The 22280-nt window shown below is 43.4% G+C and overlaps 1 protein-coding gene across 2 annotated transcripts in view; it reads left to right on the top strand.

Annotated features, from left to right (window-relative positions):
* Positions 1 to 22280, top strand: part of wwox (WW domain containing oxidoreductase) — a 130998-nt gene that overhangs the window by 105832 nt on the left and 2886 nt on the right. Inside the window, exon 9 of one of the 2 annotated variants that reach the window (XM_068313192.1) lies at positions 14432 to 14584. The exons of the other annotated variant lie outside the window; for it this stretch is intronic. Coding sequence (XP_068169293.1) covers positions 14432 to 14482 — 51 coding nt within the window. The 3' untranslated portion in view covers positions 14483 to 14584. Of the gene's footprint in view, positions 1 to 14431; positions 14585 to 22280 lie in introns of those variants that run through there. 2 annotated transcript variants of the gene reach the window in all.

Here is a 22280-nt window from a genome sequence, read left to right as displayed (position 1 = left end):
TAATTTTCATTGGTTAACCCTGTTCTGGTTTTATTCCCTCTCATCCCTGGTCATCTCTCCGTTGTCAATATCAAGTATAATCCGCCGTATGAAATAAAATAAGTTAGGATTACTTCAAATACTAAAGTGATATATTGATAAAAAGATATTGTAGTGTAAGTTAGATGCACGTCGTTGTGTTACTTCACTCAGACCGATAAGTGGACTTACAGGGCTTTGAATTGAGAGGGTAATGTGGCATGCAGCTGAATTAAAGGGGATAGTATTTAATTGTGCCCCACAGATGGCCGCATGCATCTTTGGTTCATTTAAAGGAGGGGTGAGCTGAGTAATGTGGAGATGGCGTGGGGCTGTGTTTTATAAGAGAGCTGCTTTAACAGAGACTATTCTCTGAGAAGTGTCACAGTCAGTGGGGGCCGAAACTCCAGTTCCAGTTTGAGACAAAGAGGAAGGAGAGTTTTGTAAAAGCATGGAAAAAAGACACAAAACAAGAACAAATAGAGGTAAGGAGGAGAAAAATAAAAGTGAGTGAAGAGGCTGCAAGAAAACCAGTTTTGAGGCGGAGTTTGAGCAGGGGAATCGAAATAAATGAATGGAACCGGGAGCTGGAGGAAAAGATGAGGCTGGGGATGGAGGGATATGGAGATGTTTAAGGAGAAATGAGGGATATGTTAAGAAGTGTGTGTTGTGAACTCCCAGCTGTTCTCTCTCATGGGCTTCAAACAGCTGCCACACACTGTAATACGCATACAATCACATGCTTTGTTCTCTTTATCCATACAAATTTGCTTCCATTATCCCCAGTTCCACCCTTTTTATTAGCATTTTTTTCTTTTAACCCTGGTTTGGGTCTGTCTTCCTCTGTATTTGTTCATTTTTTTCTCTGTCAACATTTCTTTCCTTCCTTCTTCTGTAACCCCTCCCTTTTTGAGAGAGATAGGGTAGAGAAAGTGGGAATGATGGTAAGGAAGGGTGAAGTAAAGAGAAAAGACACATGGGAATCAGGAGGGACAGCCCTTTCATATGCCTGTATCCTCCAGTCTGCATAGTCCAGATTACATTCCCTCTCCTTGGCTAGACAGCTTTTCCAATTTCTACCAACTGCTGGAAGAGAGATTGACAAGAAGCCGCTAGTTAACTGCATTAACTCATTTTTGCTTCCTCAATATCCCTGGTGCCCTAATCCCCTTCTGTTGACATGGCGGTATGAGGGAGTGTGGCGCTGGTTGATAGGGAGGTCCTCCTGCCACTCTGGAAGACACTTGCCCTCCCATCTCCCTGTCATCAAGCTATTCCTCTTCGCTTTCTTCACAATTAAACGGCTCGAGCTCGCAAAAATCAAAGACTAAATGCAAATTTTGTTTTTGGCTGCAGCATTTGGTCCGTTAGCTCAGGCATAAATGTCGATCGAAGAGAGAAACCAAATCGGTTTTTGAAGAGCAACGAGAAGGGGACTTCTCAAACTGAGGACAAGTAGGATCGAGTGGAAGAAGCTTGGATAGAGGCAGGTAGAGACTGGATAGACATGTACATGGCCCGCCATGTAGACTTTGGTGTTGGGGGATGGAGAGCATTGTTGTAGGGGGGGATACAGTAGAGATCTAGAGGGATAGAGGGGGATCAGTGCAGGAAAAGGAGGAGGGGGAAGAGAAGAGTGATTATGGTGGGTCTTGGCTGCCAGGCCTGATAAATGACTAATCAGGAGAACAGGGCCTTAGGTCCCTCACAGGACCACTACTACTACAGGCTTATCACATGCACGGGCTGCACTCAACACACACACACACACACACACACACACACACACACACACACACACACACACACACACACACACACACACACACACACACACACACACACACACACACACACACACGTTTCCCTACCATGCTGCACTCATACAACTTGGACACAAAAGGAGAGAGTAAGAGAACAGAGAGGGATGGGATGAATCCATAGCTGACTCTGGCGGAGAAGGGCTCTGCCTGGAGAGCTGTTATAGATTCACCTCTGCCTCCTCCTCACGCCTGTCTCCCCTCTCTGACTCCTTGCTCCAGGTTTAATAGTCTGCCAAGGCTGGGACAAAGAGCAGGTCACACATCCAACAAACTGTGGTTCTGTTACACGATGATATATCCACTGTTTCAAAAGCGACGTAAAGGTTAAAAACCATTCTGAGGAGCCATTCATATTTTTTCTTCCTAAGTTCAGGAAGTTTTAATGTGTTTCAATATGCTAAACTGCTTCAGAGAAAAGCATGGGACATATTGAGAAAAAAAATACAGTTAGTCTGGCTAGTTAAATCCAATTTGGCTGCATTCCAAGCTAATGATCAGGAAGGGATGGGAATTGGTGGGAGAGAGAATTATTGAGAGGAGGGAGCCGGAGGAAGCGATGGTAATGGGGGTATATGGACGTCTTTGTGTGCCATGCTCCATTGACTTGGCCTCCATACCTCAGCAGCCATGTGATCCCAGTGTGATGCTGCTAATAGTGACACCGACGAGGTCGAGAGCGAGTCCAAAGGCGAAGCAATGGGGGGTAGAGGAGGGTTGAGCGAGGGGAAATGGCAAAGAGCAGTTACATGTAGGTAGGACAAGAAGAAGGAGCAGGAGGATGAGAAAGGTGAGCAGCTGGAGCAGAAATGGAGGAGAGACGGATGGGACTGTGGTCTCTGTGGGATTATGAGCAAGGACAGCCAAGTTGGTTTCACTGTCCCCTTGTACCTTTATGTACCTCCATGTCCCTTTACGTCGAACCGTGTCCCTGGACACAAAGTCACTCGTACAACCGGATCACCTCTGTAGCTCATATACCTGAATGAGCAAACAGTGTTTCTACTCCTGTGGATGCTGTTGGACTGGTGATAAAGGTGTGTGCGCGTGCGTGCATGTGTGTGTGTGTGTGTGTGTGTGTGTGTCTTTGTGTGTGTGTGTGTGTGTGTGTGTGTTTGCTGAGAGCTAGATATTAACCTACACAAGGATTTTCTGTCCCCTTCTAAGCTAGAAGGACATATCCAACAGTTGTTAATCATCTGTTTCATTTTATATTTTATTGAACAATTTGTCTTAACTTTCTTTCTTACTGTTTTGCAGACCATTTACTTATATTTGTGCTGCTGGACCTTTATATAATAGTATTGTATATAGTGATATAATAGTAAAATGTGTTTTTTGACCTTTAGTTTACCAAATATGTTGGGATACATGATAATAGACCATATTTATTATATTCCGTTTCTATGGTGGAACGATGCGCAGCGTACACACACTAATACAGTCAGTGCATTTTAAAGATTGTTTATGATCCTCCAAAAATTCAGAGAAGAAGAACAAATTTTTTTTACAATTTAATTGAAAGCAAACACAATTTCAAATAATACATTTTATGTATGCAGAAACAGAAAATTTTTTACTGCCTTTTGCCCAAATCTTTTTCAGAGCTATGGAATATTAGATCACCAATATTTGCTCACTACATCCCAGCTTTTCTTACCTTCAGTTCACCAGGAACTACAGGTTATGAACTTCTTTTGAAAATACAAAAATGTGAAATTATTAGTTTTCCAGGTATCCACCAAAAAAAATTACATCTTGCCACCTTACTATTAAGCTCATATACCTCGCATCCACATTGCTCTGTGCTCAACAGTAGATAAAGATGAAATCCTACAGGTCTAATTCATGTTTCACAACCAATATGTATCCGGCTGTTCCTGGGGCAGCCATCATAACATTGGAATCGTTGGTTAAGCCTTTCCCGCTCTCCGACTGTCACTCCTGGCTACACTGAGCTGTGTTGAAGTCTTATGATGCATACTTTCTTCTGACTCTCTGTCTCCACCAATCACAACCAGCAGCCCCATGATGCCCTGTGATGTGGTTCCCACAGATGCTGGTGTCTGTGGTGATAAGGCCTCAGAGATGAGCAATCTGATTGGATTAGCTGGCCCTTTGAACAAGCCCTGACTGGTTGTTTGCCGGCGGGATGCAAATGAGCTCCTTAGGAGGAAGGCAGGGGCTTGACCTTTATTGGACTTGGCAGTATAGATGGTGGCACAGAAAGCTAAGTTGTGGGAAGTGAGCAGGTAGAAGTATATCACGTATATCACTGGCAGACGATAGTCGTTCTTTCTTTCTCTCTCTCTCTCTCTCTCTCTCTCTCTCTCTCTCTCTCGCTCTCTCTCGCTCTCCTCTCTCTCTCCTCTCTGTCCTGCTCTGTCATTCTCACTTTCTCTCTTGCTCCTCATTCAGACCAAGTTTCTTGTCTTCATGCTGCTGCTGTCCTGCCTGGCCCTACTCATTTTTAGCTGTGCATCCAAGCTGTTTGCTGCTGTGCTTCACCCTTCTGACAGCCACTTAACTTCTCGGCATGATAGCATTCACAGTTTAGATTCTTGACCCAAGAGATTGAAGCTCAGCATAATTAACACCAGTTATTTAACCAAGACTTTGTCTATTTAGGACCAGGACAAGAACCAGATCCAAAGTAACCAAGATCAGATTGTCAATTCTGCACAGTTTGACTCCAAAAGGAATGTTTTCTCTCTGGGAATGAATGCAGTATAATAGAAAATTCTCGCTGTTGGGGTCTGAATAATGAATCCTGTTCCATAATACCCCTGACAACTGCGTACTGTTTTGGCGTTGGATGAGGCTTGGACATTGCCGCTTTTTTTGTATCACATGGCATCAACTCACAGGCACCTGAAACAAAACACCCCCACCAATGCAACCCACGTAGACAGGAGTGTGACGTATTTAGGCTGAGACCATTAATGAATGTAAAGATGTAGATTTGATGTATTGGGGTTCAACCTTTGGGTGGTTTTGATTCCCTTAAAAAGCCCCAATACATAAGAATATGTGCAAATCTGTATCAATGGCAGAACATAATCTTCTAGCAGCCAGTGTTTTTGACATTGCTCAATTATGGCCACATGTAATTTTAATTACTGATTCACCTACTGTGTATTTCTGAATTCACATATTATTTAATCTTTAAAAAACAAAAAACATTCACCCATTTTTTGATATTTAATTTAAAAAGTAAAGGTTTTGAGATAACTTCTCTTCACATATAAAAAGCTGGAACAACCAACATGTGATTTCACTTAAATGATGGAAAGAGAAGGTGAACAACTGCCATTGCTTTTAGTGTTGTGCTGCTATCCTGCTGTATGACTGTGTGTATTACATGTTTGACATGACAGTTACTGTAGTAGAGGAATATTTTACTATTTTATGTGAACACACACTGACTCATGTGCACTTGCACATGCTATGTGACCCCATACTGCCAGGAGAAGAAGAAAGTCAGGCTGGGGCTGTAAGTCATGCTAGATAAATCCTGCTTTAGTTCCAGAGAGACAAGGTTGTTTTGGGTGTGAAGGGATTGAGAAGTGAGTGGATAAAGTGGTACCTATACAGTTTTTAGGAGCAGGTCCCACTGTTAAAGGCTTTAAGGCAGCTTGGCCATTGTCTCACCCCCCTCCTCTCCCCTGAGGAGTTTTATCCGCCCATTTCCTCCTCTCATGCCGGGCCCTCGGGATGCCTTAATGGCGCCATGTTCCCTGTCAGTCAGATATTTAAATGGAAACCGACCATGAAAGTATGGCTGCTCAGGGCTGACTCGCTATGCCACGTCCTTGCTCTCAGCAGCCAGAGTCAAATACAGAGACCCAAAGCCCAGCCTCAAGCTCCAGACAAGCCTAGGGAGGGGGAGTCGGGCTCAATCTGCAAGTTTAATATCCCCCATCAGGTTTTAAACCTGTTTACCTTGCAGATTTGATCAAGGATACTGATGCAAATGGAGGCAAAGACGGCGTGCACTGGAAACCTTCTGTCCAGAAGTTCATTGATTCATGCTAAATGGGTTCAAGCATTTTTCTTAATTGCTCATGCGATTAAATTGATATCGTCTTAAACTCTAAAAAAAACAAAAAACCGGTTACTCTCTGAAAGTTTGTATATGTCATCATGCATTTGTGTTTGTGTATCTGGTGTTGCGTTATTGTTGTGTTTCTCTGCAGTTATAATAATCTCTGTGACAATTGACATCTGCAGGTGGCCCCACCAACCCTCAACAGACAACCTAATTTAACCCTGTAATAAATTTCTGTGCCCAGTTGGCCATTTTAAGTGCTTGGCACAGGGCACTGTAAATTCACCCTAATTAGATCCTCCCACCTCTCCTCCCACTCTTTTCCCCCGTCTTCCCCCTCTCCTTTGACTCCCTCCCTCCCCTTGTTTCCTCCCCTGCTCATTGGTACATATGCTCATACACCTGGCCTGCATCGTTACCTGTTTACAAATGACCAAGCTGGTTCTGCTGGCTTCAGCATCCACTCCACCACACAGTACTGAATCTCTCTCCTGCTCTCTAACCTCCCTAGTGTCATAATTAGACCTCAGAGCTCATGTTTGCTTAATATTATAATCCAGTACACCTGCAATTCTTTCTACATCGTGCTTAGGCAGCTGCCCCACCTACACCTCTACTCCCCCACCCTTAACTTGGTACAAAAAGAGTTTTGGAAACGAGACCGATTATCTGTATTTCACTTCAGCATTGCTAAAAGGCCTGCATCCCTCTTTTTTTGCATCTCCTCTTAGAGGTATGATTATTAGTCTGTATGTGTGTGAGTGTCAGGGGTGTCAGTGTCAGGGCTAATGGTTTCTTGCAGGGGCGCCAGCCTGAAGATTTATGCCACAAATTAGTCAAATGTGATCAAACAGCAACCTAGTTAATCATGCAGGACCCACGTTTGTCCCTGCTTTATCTACAGGCATAATTATAGACACCCATTTCTATGACAGGCCAACGGAAGGCCCCTACGGAGTGATATTGGGGCACCGCCTTGCAGCGTTGTCACGGTGATGAATGTCTTCGGGGTGCAGGGAGTGTTTTAAACACGTATATATTTAACACCCCCTGGTGAATGCTGTGAGTGAAGGCGTGGTCCCTGCAGGACTGGTCTAACTGTTAGATGAGGACTGGCTTTCTAAATGAATATTAGTGTGAATGAGTCGAGTCCCTCTTCCCTCCCTAGTCTCACAATTTGAAGCACTTCAGCCATTAAGAACAAGTGTTGCCATAAATCCAATTCATCATATGACTCCCAATTCATTATGTGTTAAGTGTTGACTGGTTGAAGCCAGCTCTATCACTCACACCCCCCACCCCCACCCCCCAATTTCAGCTGCCTCTTCTGCAGCCTCACGCAACTTAGAATGTGGGAATGGGAATCATCTGGCAGTGTTCTGTTATTCCAGACCATTACCATGTGCCAAGCTGGGAAAGTGATCCAGTGATGTGTGCTGCAGTTTGTGATTGGAGTGGATCCCCCCCCCCCTCCTCTGACAGCAATTTTAAACACTCGTTTATGCAGCGCTTTTAATATCAATAAGAGTAGCAGGCAGGCAGGCGGACAGGCAGCAGTTTCTTGCACACACACACACACACACACACACACACACACACACACACACACACACACACACACACACACACACACACACACACACACACACACACACACACACACACACACACACACACACACACGCACAGAGTGACACACACGGCCTGGCTGGAAATCAGGAGCCTCCATCTCCCTGGTATGACAGGGTGTGGTAATTATGTCTCTGTGAGAGTGTGTGCTGTTTGCTGGGTGAAAAATGATAATGGGGTGATTTTTAAGTGCCATATCTCCCGCACGGGTAATGAAAAGTACTTTTAATCCAGTTTGGAGGAACGGAGGGGTGGAGGAGAGGAGTGGCTGCACAGAGGAAGCAGAAGGGTCTGTTGTGATGGGAGGAGAGAAGGAGGAGTGGAGAACTAAGAGAGTGCTCTGAGGGTGGAGGGAGGCTCATAGAGGGAGCTGAGGAAAAGAGGGAGATGGAGGAGTTCAATATGGAGATGAGGGGAGAGGTGTGTGTGTGTGTGTGTGTGTGTGTGTGTGTGTGTGTGTGTGTGTGTGTGTGTGTGTGTGTGTGTGTGTGTGTGTGTGTGTGTGTGTGTGTGTGTGTGTGTGTGTGTGTGTGTGTGTGTGTGTGTGTGTGTGTGTGTTGTGTGATTGGGTGGCTTGTGTTGTGCCAGGGGAATGCCTAAGCCTTGGCATGAAGCTTGAGCTCAGCAATTAGAATAATTAAGAGGGACTGACAAGCTTTTAGAGTCTGTCTCCCTCCCCCATCTCCCCCTCTTTGGATGAAGCATGTCAGACAACATTTTGTCGTTTGTATCAGTTTAACACACATGTGTATTGGTCAATAGTCACAAACTGTCATGAGAGTACCTCACAACCTGCAGCGGAGTGAGCTCTGAACCCCTCACCTTAATACAGGCCCATCATAAACTCTCCATTCATGCAGCCCGTATTCTCACACGCGTTCACACGAGGACCGATGACTATTACACCTTTCAAGTAAAGACTGAAAGAGTAGGAATGTTTGTGTCCACACAAGATTGTGGTGGTATGTGTTTGTGCACACTTGCGTAATTGTGTATACGTGCGTGTCTGTTTGTGTGAAAGAGAGAGTTCACTAATGACTTCACACGGCATTAGCGCTTTTGCTTGATATGTCACACTTCATTATGTACTTAGAGCAGTGGTGCATAAACTTGTGTGTGTGAGCACATATGAAGTGTTTGCACTGGGAGGTGTGTTGTACAAACTTTTGGCCGTACCTCGCCTCTCAAAATGGTAGTACCCACTTCCAGTGGGTACTACATTGTTGATTGTAAAATAAATTACTGCCTGCAATGATTATCATACTGTATATATAACATATTCTAGGTCCGTACTTTTATTCAGGAAGCTGCAGGCTCATCCTCTGTACAGGCACATATCACCTAGAGTAGATATCCAGTTTCCATTAATTTTGTTTGGTGACTCTTTCACCTATATTCCTATAGCAAAGTTTTGGGACCATCTTCATCGTCCCTTTGACCCAGGCTTGGCTCTAGACCCTGATGATTGCCAAATTGTTAGCCTATTTGATCTGTATGCTGGACTTCTGCACCAGCAAAAAAAATAAAAATAAAAATAGAAGTCCTTGCGTAAGCAGATGCATTTCTGTCTGCTTCTTTTTAACATTTTATAATAGGGGTCTGATATATGGAGTGTTTATTTGTCTTCATAATTTACAAGATCTCTTGTGGGTGATTCATACATCAATTATTCAAAGAGCCACCACTGTCCAAACATTTATTCCACTATTCAAGTACGCCTTTGTACATAAATCCATCATAAAACCCTAAGTGTAAACTGTGTGTTTTCCTGTGTGCATTTGTACATCCATTTATGCAGGCATCGGTGTTTGTGTGCACATACTTGCATGCTTGTATGTGGATGCAGCATATGTGATATGTTTTAATTCTTTGTAAACAGACAGCTGTGAGGCTAGGGAGGTTCGTTTTATCAGGGTGTGTTTATCTTAATTCCCCTCAGTCTCTTTCAGGCCGACCATCCATTACCTGTCTGAGGAGGATGCACACTCTCCTGGGCCCCACACACACACGCATACACGGTTACCTTGGAGCTTAAAATATGATTATATGACTGTATCAGAGTCTGCATTGTTCACTGCGTGTGACTAACTGCTGGTGTCTTTGTCAGTTTCGTATGCATTGTTGCCTTGGCTTATGGGGAAGATGATGTTTTCAGAGTGGGCCGTTGTGACCTTGGCTGTGTAAACAGGTTTGTAATGTAATCATGAGTGGAGGAGAGGCGCTGATCTGACAAGGAACCATAAACAGTCTAATAGATGCATGCCATGCTAACATGACACATCTCACACATCACATCCCATGCCTTTCACACACACACACACACACACACACACACACACACACACACACACACACACACACACACACACACACACACACACACACACACACACACACACACACACACACACACTCAAAAGTCAGGTGTAAATATATGAAAAAGAAAGAGGGCATCAGCATGTAAATATGAGTGTTCCAAACACACACTGTATACACACTTCACCCCCTGTGTGTAGACTGACAGGCTCTTTCCTGGGTACAGCCCTCTCCCCATGCTGTTTGCTTTTAGGGTCACATGCTGTCCTCTAAATCCTGACCCCTGACTCCTGACCTTATTTCATCAGCCAGCAGACTCCACCATTGAGCTGACAGCTCCCAAAGCCCACTGACCCCAAAAAGAGAGATAGAGGAAAAGGAGAGACAAAGCTTTGACCGACAACTTCTGCTGGGGGGGAGCGAGTGGCGTTCACCTGGCAGGAGTGACAGTTTACCTGTTAAAAGAGGTCAAAGAGGAAGAAAGAAACACAGATCTCATTTATGAAATATGAAAAGCAAATTTCAAAGAAATGCAAAAAGGAAGGGGTGTGATGATTGAGAATTGTGTGGGGGGAGAAGGTGAGGAATGAGAAGGGAGGACAAACATGGGTGAACCTGGCTAGTGGAGGTCACACTCTGCCTGAGGAGACAGGTGCCTGAAGATTAGCCTCCACATTAATGGCTTTTACTTACACACACACACACACACACACACACACACACACACACACACACACACACACACACACACACACACACACACACACACACACACACACACACACACACACACACACACACACACACACACACACACACACACACACACACACACACACACACACACACACACACACACACACACACACACACACAAATGCATGTGCGCTGCAAGCCAGTCCTAGAGAACTCTTATACCAGAGGGACGTGGAACTAGTGAGAACACAGCTCTGACTCTCATATCCTATTTATACATCCTTTCCTGTACATTACAATCCTATTTAGCTCGCCCTGTTTCTTACACAATCCTATTTATGGACTCACCCCCACCACACATCACCCCTCCTCCTCCCTTGAATCCTATTTGTGTGCCCCCTCCTCTGGTATGCAAGTGTCATCTATCCAAAAGGCAGCCTGCTTTGATTCAGATCAGTGTGTGTGTGTTCACTGGAGATCTGTGTGTTAATGTAGCACAGGAATTGGAGTGTTTCACCCAGGAAAAACAGGCAGACTGGTTTTAGACTTCTGTGTTTGCAGAAATCATTCAGACGTACTGGGGCTAACGCAGAAGACCTTTTGTTCTCTGAAGGCATAACAGTCTGAATATTTAGTTTTGTCAACTATTATTACACAAAGAGTCTGTTTCTTAAGGGTGAAGGAGGCAGCAGGTGCCTACACTCTTGTATCTGATGTAATACATTGCACATCCCTGTCTCTACATTCACAAATCATCCACGAGTAAAGATGAGTGTCTGTGTCTTCTGTCTCATCGCATCTCCAACTTACCCTGTGACAGCCCTCTTATCTTCCATTAGTGTATTTAAACAGGACAAAGTTCCCATCCATATCATGGACCTGTCTCCACCTGACTCCCATACCTGTCACTCATCCAGCGTAATAAAAGCATCCCCATTCTGTTTGAAGGTAGGAGATGAAAGGACAACAGCAGTCAGAGACCTCCTCGGCCTGACAGACTGGATTAGACAGGCCAGTTCTCACGAAAGTGAAATGAGAGACCGGAGTGATGGGTGAGGATGTTCCTGCCTAACTGGATTGGCAGAGTAGGTGAAGGAAGAGGTATATTTAAGGCAAGGGTCTGTTCCTGTCTTTGTGAGGGGATGCAGGGGGTTGCAAAGTGGACGTGTGGATTGTTGTGCCTGTTCATCACGTCAGAAAGACAGGCATTCACTCTCCAGTAGTGCTTTACTCTGAGCTGAGGGACTTGTGTCTCTCACAGGGAGGTAATGATGAGACAGCAGCAAAAAACATGTTGAAATACAAGCATTTCCTGATGAAATGTAGAGGAGGAGAGATGAGCACAAGGTTAAACAACTCGCCATGCTGCTGCCGTATCTCCCATACTGGGTACACAGAGCTGGTTCCAGTCATACCGATGCTAGCGCAAGTCTCACAAAAGGTTTCAAACGAGTGATATATGATGTCTCCCATTTGGCAGACATTTTTATCCAAAGCCAACACCCGAGTGAAATAGTGTGACTGAGCAGAATTTATTAATCATTCAATTAACTAAATGTTCCGTCTTGGTATGGTTCAGATGAATGGACTGTCAGTCTCTAAAGCAATCTAATTCTCAGCACACCTCAAGAGACAGTCTGAGAACTTAACTACTCTACAACTCTTTAATTTGTCTCACCCTCTCACTGCCCCTCAGTCACGTGACTCATTCGTCACACTCCTTCCTGCTTTATGATTTCTCAGCATCTTATAGTCCAGGATTCAGATTCTTCCCAGCTGCAGCAACAGTTAAAGTGTCTGCACCGCTTTGCTGTCCTCACCTCTGTCTCTTTCTTACCTTACCTCTTCAGATAGAGTCTTCTTCAGTGTCTTTGGGGCTGGCTGGTAAAGACAGTAGGGGCCGTCGATCGTATCAGGCCAGTTCAACCATAAATTACCTGCAGCTAACAAAGCATGTGGCTGTAACTATTACACAGGCATTCAAAGTCACCCCGGCCCACTCGGATGGGTTTAACACTCAAACGCCCTGAAAGATAGTCGACAAAAGCGAGTGGAGTGCGAGTTCCTGTGTGAACCTGGTCAGTAGCACAGAGATTTTAAAATTCAAAGCACGCAGCTTCAAACACAGGTGGTCAAAGTGATAATATAATTCACTCATAAAGGCAGATGATTATATCAACTCAGTAATAAGCTATAAAACCTTTATATGAGTTTAGGAAGAGCATTTTATTGACTTAACTAGTATAACAGTTCAATAGACACAATTGGTTAATGTGCCAATGTAATAACAATGCAGTTTAAGGAAGATAACTTTTCAATTTAGCTCATCACGTTGCACAAATTAACATTCAAAAATGAGTGAAACAATTACTGCAACTAAAAAGAGTCAAAGAAAATGAAAATAAAACCATCATCTGAAATGATGAAAACATCTCAAGAATTTCCATTTGAAATTTTTCATTTTGTAAAAAATTTGAAGCAGTAATGTCACAAAATGCACATTTAAATAATTTGAAGCAGTAATAGCACAAAATGCGCAATCTATGCAAGCTTTTTTGCAGTGACTTACACTCTCAGTCACATCAAGCTTCAAAATCATGCTTCAGCGTTTAGGCTATTTGAAAACAGTTAGAAAACCCTCCGTACTTCTTCTCTTCATTCTCCTGCAGTGTGTCTGCATCCACTCTCCCGGCGTGTTTGTATAGACAAACCCACACCTTTGCCTCTCACAGCTGTGTGTGCAGGTCTGTATTAATTGTAAGCGTGTTCAGTGCTGCAGCTCTGCCCTGGAGGTTATTGTTAGCACACACACACACTGCGATGGGACAAATGAGAATACACCCCACCATCTGCCCAGGAGAGATACTCCCCTGCCCTCTCCTTGTCCCTCTACCCTTGTCCCTTCTCTCTTTTTTACTTTTGTCTCAGTTTCTTTCCTTCCTTCATGCTCCCACCTCTATCTTTTCACCTACACCTACATTTTGTCTTCTACCTTCCCTTTTGAACAGTTTTGATCTGTCTTTGTACAACCTGTTCATTTCTATCCTCCTTGTTTCCTCCCATCTCTTGTCTGTCACCCTCCTCTCTCCATCCTGTACACAAGTGTGTGTGTGTGTGTGTGTGTGTGTGTGTGTGTGTGTGTGTGTGTGTGTGTGTGTGTGTGTGTGTGTGTGTGTGTGTGTGTGTGTGTGTGTGTGTGTGTGTGTGTGTGTGTGTGTGTGTGTGTGTGTGTGTGTGTGTTAAGGTACTGCTTGTACTCCAACTGCAGCCTCTCTGACTGTTCTGTGGGTGCGATCCATAGGGGCTGACATCGAAGGTGACCCCCGGTCGGTAACCTTGGAGACCAACTTTATTAAAATGAATTTGAGTAGAGGGGCCGTCCTGACAGCAGCATAATTACATTGCAGAGCATCAGCACTAATTTATGCAACCCGCATTCAACCGGTCAGGAACGCCGAGATGGGGTCAGTGTGGACACACACACAGACACAACACACACACACACACACACACACACACACACACACACACACACACACACACACACACACACACACACACACACACACACACACATGGATCAGCATACCAATAAAAATAGTTAAATGCATTGAGTCTGCTTTTTTGACTGAACAGTGTGGTTCCACATCCCTCTGTAGTGCTTTAGCAGGGACGTTTAGTGTGTGTTGTGTGTGTGTTTGAATGTATGCATGGGTGAAAATGTGACCCATCTGTGTGATAGGGACAGATTGTGTCTATGTGTGTGTGTAGAGACACACACATACAGTCTTGTTAGTGCCACTGCCTGATAAGCACAGCAGTGACTTCTCAAAAAGTGAAGTACATTGAACCACACACATTAAAATATTCAATGTTTGTTTGTGTGCCCCCCCCCCCCACCCAGGACTACAGCTTCCTGTTGAAGACATCACTGAGTCAGAGCAGCCATCAATGACAAGTGACTTAACCCCTACATGCATTCAAGTTGACCCATCATGTTTCTATGGTGAACTATGAAGACACCACGACTCTGCAAGAGGCTTACGTTTCTCACATACGCCTCATGAAAAAACGTCAGCTGTTACACAGGTTTTCCACATTGATTAGTAAGGCCTGTGAGGATTTGGCCTGGCTCTATAGCAAGAATAAAATCTTGGGTGAAGGAAGAGTCGATTACCTATTGAGACGATCAGTTGAATTCTGATCACTTTTAGAATTTAAATGCATATTACATACTTTTGTAACATTTTGCTGACAAGATAAAAATAATATTTTACCATCAATAATAAAATGCAAAGACAATGCACAATTCTTGATATTCCTCCACAATGTTTATTTTGAATCTGATCATAGAAGATTAAAATATGAATGTTAAAATACTTGGATGGTGCACATCACATCATGCAAACAGAGAGGGGTAGAGACATGGCACTTCTTCTAGTACATACTGTAGCTATGATAATGTACATTCACTACCACTATTACAGAAAGTCATTTTTTTATTGGTAACTCAAATTATTGTCGATTAGCACCTGGTTAAATGTTTGCTTGTGAGTTTAAGAAATTAGGTGGTGTTTGTTAATTCGACGTGAAGCAGAGCTGACAAAAGTGACCAATCATCAGTTTTTGTAGCTTTACGTTTAATTGCATCTCCTCCCATGTTCTCCTGTCCATGGTTTGTTGCTTTCATTCATGTCAAGTGTTGGGCTTACCTCCTGTTTCTTGGGACTCTTTGTGAAACAGACCCGTGGAAGGAGGACAGGCCACATAAACAGAGCAGATAGATTCATAGATAGGAGGCAAACACACAGCGAGAGAGAGAGAGGACACTGCTTTATCAAGAAGGAGGTGGAATGAAATGTGAATCTATGGAGGATCAGGAGGGAGAGAGGAAGAGAAGGCAGCAGAAAGTGCTGTAGAGGAGAGTTAAAGGGGGTGAAGAGGTGGGACATGGATATAAGTCACAGCTCTAGTCACTCCATTGTGGCCGTTGTGACCAAGGGCACACTAATCTATCCCATTAGCAGATCTCTCCAACTCTCTCATAATGTTACCGCTAGCTGCTCTCCTGTGACACGGTCCTGGTATGTGTGTGTGTGTGTGTGTGTGTGTGTGTGCGTGTGTGTGTGTCAGGGAGAGTGAGAGCATGCATTTGACCGAATGCTTCTCTTTTGTGCGCTAGTGTGCATGTGCCCATAATGACAGTTCAGCTAGTTGCTCTCTTGTGAAAATGACACGTTCCTGCCAAATTAATATCATTACTATCAGAGTTTAATGGGCCGGTGCTGCCTTCTTATTTAAAACAGAACATCCCTCTCTCGACCTCCACCATGAGGGAAGGGGGAGGAGGGGGTACAGAGGGACGGGTCAGCGGGAATGGATAAATGAGTAGAATAGACAGTGTGAACGGACAGTTTTTTTCCTTTGCAGCTGAAGAGGAAGATGAAATTATACAGCTGAGATGAGCTTGAAAGCAAACAAGCAGAATATAGAAGATTGAAAAAGCCTGAAAATATATTTCCCTTTGTTCTTTTTTGTTAAAGCTGTGTCTTTGCTCTGTTCCGAGTTATGATGTGTGGTGAATGAGTGCTGTCACCAGTGTGTTAACGGAACAAGAGATGGGTCATTTTTGGACCTCTGTGTGTCCTTTAGTGGAAAAGAAACTGTTTTTAGGCAGCTTGGACATTTTGGGCTTTTAGGCATATTTTCTCTCAAAGCTTGTGATTTACAGTATACCTCCCTGGACGGTGTTTTTTATTTTCACTGACAATACTTTACATAAGGTATTTGTACCGTATGAGCAGTCTGTTAGGGTGTCATTCTTCACTCGGAGTCAGCACTGTGATAATGAGTTCATTTGGCAATGCACTCTGCAGGCTGCCTGAGCATGTGGCTGCATGGTTGTGTTTGCACATGTGTGCTTATTCCTGTTCCCTGTATTAATGTGGATATAACTTTGGCACTCTATGTTTTGTGTGTGTGTGTTTTTTTTTTGTATGTGCACACCTGAAAATGTGTGTTTGTGAGTGAATGTGAGTGTGTGAATATGTCAGGTTGCCGCAGGAGACCAATTAGCTGGTGCATCATTGAGGAGGTGAGCATACACACACCTGTGTGTGGCCCTATTACTCCAGCTCATCACACACTCACATACCGACACACAGACAGCATTTCTCTGCTCATAATAGAAACATAGTGACACTTACAGTACATTGACCATATGGAATAATGGCTTCACTATGTCAAACTGTCAGACGTGAGTCACCAGCTCGTGTCATTTCAACCAGGTGTTACTAACTTAACCAGCTTTTGTGAATTAGCCGTTATCTTACTGCAGCTGAGTGGTTGTTGTTACCAATATGTACTTGGAATAATTTTTCCTCTCCAAACCACACTCCTTGTTGTGTTTAGATTCTGCACATGGCATTTGAGATTGATTCAGTCCAAACTTTGAGCCATCCTGAACTGATGCAATCAGGTGAGAGTGAAATAGCAGATCACAGCCAATAAAGCAGACAGGCCACGTCATGTATAATTCAGATCTTTTATGGTGGATTGTGCACCCATATGGGCATGCTAACGCAAGACTACGGCCATTTCCAACCAGAGAAAAGCCCTTTTAAAAGCTAATCCCTGTGCCAGAGTCTTGCTCCTTTTACTGCTCCTCTTTAATGAATAGGTGTCCAATAAGGCTTTTTATTGTCTTAGCATATGTTGCTTTTATTAGGGGAAAATAATTAGGTTGTGCGGATCACTTCGGAAGTCCTCCCGCAAGATAAAAATGAGATAGTTTCACAGTCGTTGGGCAAGTCCTTCTGACACCTCATCGTTTTCCCCTTGGATGCCTTGTGTCCTAGCTCCCTCGTCTCCTCCTGGCCTTTATTTCCTTCTCTGCTCTCCTTGTCACTCCTCTCCTCTCGATGCATCCCCCTCCTCCTCCCCTTCTTGTCCTTTGCATTCCCCCCACCTCGCTCCTCACTTCCTTCATCCCATTGTTCTCTTCAAACTCACAAGCATTAAATGTATGCAGCGATGTCGCATTGGGCTGCACATTTACATGGGCACACACTCGCATACCGGATGAACAATAAGTGTGACAGCCGGCTGTTGATGACTGACACTTGGTTGATCTTATCTGGCGCAAAAGGAGTAAAAAAGACGGGCCACAGAGGATAAGGGAGGGGGTTTTCTGTGATGCTTTTTGTTGTGTTCTTGTTACTCCTACATAGTTTATTCCTCTCTTTTTTTTTCTCTCACTGTCTTCCGAGGCTACATCACTCTCTCTGCTTAGATAGGAAGACGGAATGTCAACGGTGCTCATCTGTGATCTGGGACTCCAAGGACTGAGATCTATTTACTTTCAAGAGGTCTTAAAATGGTAGTTTGCCCATGGGACCTCAGCTACAGTAGTATTGTATGCCCACACCTGTAAGTTATGAGGCCTGAGGGGGGACTGCAGGGGAATAGGGGACCTGGAGAGGGTTGATGGAAAAAAGAAAGGGGCTGAGGAAGGTGCAGGGGGCAAAGCTGACAGACCGAGAGAGATTGAACGGGCATAATGAAGGAATGGAAAGAGAAGGAGGGAGGGAGGAGGCAGGTCCTTTCATCCTGTCCTTAATGCCCCTCAGGGGAGCACACTGCCAGTAGGTGAGTATTAGCCATCAGCCTGTGGACTAATGGAGGGTATGAAATAGAGTTTAGTACATACAGATGACCAGGGGTGGGCTAATCGTTGGGGAGATTGATTATGAGGTGAACTGGTCATTCTCTAGAGATCTAAACAAGCTTTCAGTCTGATTATGGACATGACTCCTACTGGAATAAAGTCTGTAGACTATACTCAATCCTGTCGATTTTGTAGAAGGGAATAACATGAAGTGCACAAGGATTATTATAACTGATAAAATGCCCAGCATCTGTACTTGCTCCGGTCTAAAGTGACCTGTGACCTACATCAGTCACCACACAGTCACAGGGTGAGGGCGAGGGTGTTTTCTGAAGTGTGTTCTGAGGTGTTTGAGGTACTAATCGACTCCCTCTTTGGTTAAATGGTCAAGTTGAATGAAGATACAGGTTGTTTATCTCAGGGGACCGCATCACCCAGGACCCCCTCTGGTGCTGGGCCAAGCACGCTCAGCTGAGCTGTCAGCCCACGGGGGGGAGCCGCGGCTGAAGGCAAACACAACTCCATACACAAGTTCATACATAAACTACACGTATATACAGATTTTAGTTATTTATTAAATGTAAAATATCTTTAGCACAGGTTAAAAATCAGACACCTCCATCTATTTTAAACATCACAGGCTGAAAAAAACATTCCTGAAACAGAATCACAATCCCTTTGGAATCCCACTTTTAGGATAGCTAGTCCACAAGGCTTGGCAGAGGGCTGAGGCAAAAACTGCACTCCTCCTGATCCCTTACTTGGGCTACAAGCCAGGAAAGACTTTCCAAATGCATGCTGTCGCCTTATTACATTACATTTTGAAGTCATTTTATTTGTCAAGTGCCTTTATAATTTAGTTGTTACAAATTATAGATGAAAACTCTGTAGTTTAGCTACAGATCTTTTTCTACGGGTCTTTATTTTCTTAAAATGTGACTAAAAGTGGTAAAATTGTATTTGCAGGAAATTATTAGCATAGTTTTTTTACCTTACAGTGGGTACTTGTATTACAAGCTGCTGCTTGCCTGTAAATGGCAGTTTGCCACACTTCAAGCAGGCAGATGAAATTTCTAAAAAACAACAAAAAACAACAACAAAGATTTCCGACCCACACTGCTTTCTTGACCTGCTGCATGTCCAGAGTGCCTTCATATGGAGATACTGTAATGATCTATGGTTCCTGCCAGGAGCTGAACTCCTCAAATTGTGTTCCAGGCATAAAATGCTTTGCCAACACGCAACACTGTTCCTGAATGGGAATGCAATCACAGAGGTCAGCTGGTGAACACTCTTCCTCTCTTTTGTGCTCTGCCTCAACCCTCGCTGCTGCACAAATGCCAACTGACAACACCTGACACAGATGGTGAGCAGAAACACAGAAGGACAGGTAAAGGAAGAGAACCACCCACAGGAGTAAGAAAACAGGAAGACTCTACACACACTGTCCAAGAGAGGATATTGCCTGACAATATTATCAACTCTTTTTTTTTTTTTTAACTTTTCTTTTTCTTTTTTTTTTTAGTTATTCATTTTTTTCACCACATGCCATATGAGAATTTAATGATTATAAAAGTACCTGAAAGAATTGCTAGGTTTTCAGCATGCATAGCTGTTTGTATGTACAGGATTTTATGTACAGTGGTGGGCCAAAATCAGACTGGTCTACAGTACTGGGTTTATTTACATCCAGGTCAGAGGGAGAGGTCAATGTCATAACTACAGGTGTCGATGAAGGGTCACATGCATAGGATCAGAGAAAGGTCATACGGCTGAGTACAATTTGGATGATGAAGACACAGAACAGAACACAGCAAAGTAACATTACTGTTAATTCAACAACATCACATCCTCCCCCACATAAACCATTTTGCTTTTGAATACGCTCAATAAGAAGTTTTTAGCAACTGATTATTGCATAACAATACACAAAAGACATTGCTATTACAAGTCCATGAGGTCCTTGGGTATATTGATACTTAGAAAGGAAGACTTGGATCTTTGAGCAGATTCAGATCAGTAATAGTGGATCCCCAGTCAGTGCAGGTTTAATGCTTTTCTGCAGTCAGTGTATTGCAGGGTGTTTTGTGAGAATTCAGTTAGCATTTGGGTGTTTGTCACCCAGATAATCAAATATTCACATGAGGAAGTCAAATATGTTGTCACATGTTTCTGTCCTGATCCGTCACTTTGATATCTTGCTCTGGTGCTGTGGTCTTTGTTTTTTATTTTAGGGCAGAGGAGTGATTTTATTTATATGAGTTACTCTGGATATCTTTTTCCATCCTATGTTGTCTCCTCCCTAAGTTAGTGCGGTGATAGCAGTTTTCTTAGATAGTTTTCTTTTTGGGGAATGTTCAAGCAAAATCTCATCATTGAAATAGAAAGAACATTTTTCACTGTGCCCAATAAATTACAGGAGGCTAGTCAAAGCGATTTTTTGTGTGTGTAATTTATTAGATAATTTAAAGAATATAAACGAATAGCCTGAAATCTGTAAGTGAAAGGGTGAACTCATCCCCCTAGCTCTGGACATCTTGGGTGACCCAGGTCAGATCTGAAGACCTGAGGTGAATCCATGTAATTAGCTTTCTAAACTCCACAGCTGCAGGCAGGGCAACCAGGCAAACATAAATATAATTAGCTATAATAATTAACTAAATAAGTTTTATTTTCTATAGCTGCAAACCCTTTGGAATAAACTGCAATACGGCAAACTACAGTACATTATTGTCCTGTGATCATTGAAAATCTGCACTCAGAATTTTTTTAAATCTCATGTCAAGCAACTCTAAGTCTCCAGCTGTGGATCATACAGAACAATTCACACACTTGTCTCTGAATCTACTCTACATAACGAAATGATTCACATTTAATTGCAGAGGATAGAAAGACACACAACAGAATCCATCTGTTTGTTAATGGCTAAATTTACAGGCATAATCTACAGTTTCATGTAGGTTAGAAGTAATTATTGCACCGGTGATGCATATGGTGCAAACTCTTTGAGTGACATCACCTTTTGTTCGTGTTGACTGTTCTGAGAGGTCAAGTATCTGTTCTGTCTTTTGTGCAGACACACGCTCATGGTCACACATGTATGAATACAGTATGTGTTTATATGTAACTGTGCAGTAGATGCATATCAAGGTTGTTGCATACCCCTCTCTTTATTCACAAAAGCTCACACACTCTGCAAACACACACACAGTGATAGATGGCTGTGGTGGGTGGTTGAGCATGTTAATGCCTAATCTCATCAGCCTTATCTTCTACAGAGGCCACAAGGTCAAGTGGTGAGGGGGGATGAGCTAAACACCAGTAAGATAGCACAGATCATGTACTGATCCATGCACTGCTAACTAGCCTGCAGCAGAGAGAAGCGCTAACACAGACAAAACATTTTTGAGAAATGGAAGTGCTTTTTTTTTTTAAGAGGGAAAAAAATAACTGCGTTCGGGAGTCAACAGCATAAATCTGGATTATGAAGTTGAAAGTTTTATTTTATCAATATTTTAACTTGTAGCAGGTTTGCCAACTGAACATAAACAAACCGCTTTGAAAGGCAGCCAAGTTCAACGGGGCGTCAGCGAGACGGAGCCTGAAGCGTCACAATCTTCAGTGGAGTTTTTTAAAGGCATTTAGCTTTCAGACGAGCTAAATCAGATGCCCTAAGCAAAGGGAGATGAGTTAAACCCAGGGTGTGTGAACCTGCAACTCGGAGACACTGCTTGGCATTTGTCTTGTCTTTGATATGGCGACATGTGATGTGGATGAAGTTATCACCCCGCTGGCAGGTGAGACAGACAGCGGCAAACAGAGAGATGCTGCCGTTTCATCTGCTGTTTACCAGCTCTCTCATCACACTGTGCTTCAAACGCACTCAATCTGCTGCTGCCACGTTACCAACCAGGACTGCTGGCAGAAGTTTACTTGGAGCTTAGGAGGGGTTGTGTGTAAGCTGATGTGTGTGTGTATTAATGAGTAAAATATTTCTTGAAATCTGGTTTGTGTGTATTTTTGTCATTGCATTTGGATTTCCGTGCATGTTTTTGTACTTGGATGAGAAAGTATAAATGCTTTAGAC

Source organism: Antennarius striatus, chromosome 4 (genome assembly GCF_040054535.1).
Source record: "Antennarius striatus isolate MH-2024 chromosome 4, ASM4005453v1, whole genome shotgun sequence".
Classification (NCBI taxonomy): domain Eukaryota; kingdom Metazoa; phylum Chordata; class Actinopteri; order Lophiiformes; family Antennariidae; genus Antennarius; species Antennarius striatus.
The sequence above is the reverse complement of the archived record's forward strand: the minus strand, read 5'-3'. Positions and strand labels throughout refer to the sequence as shown.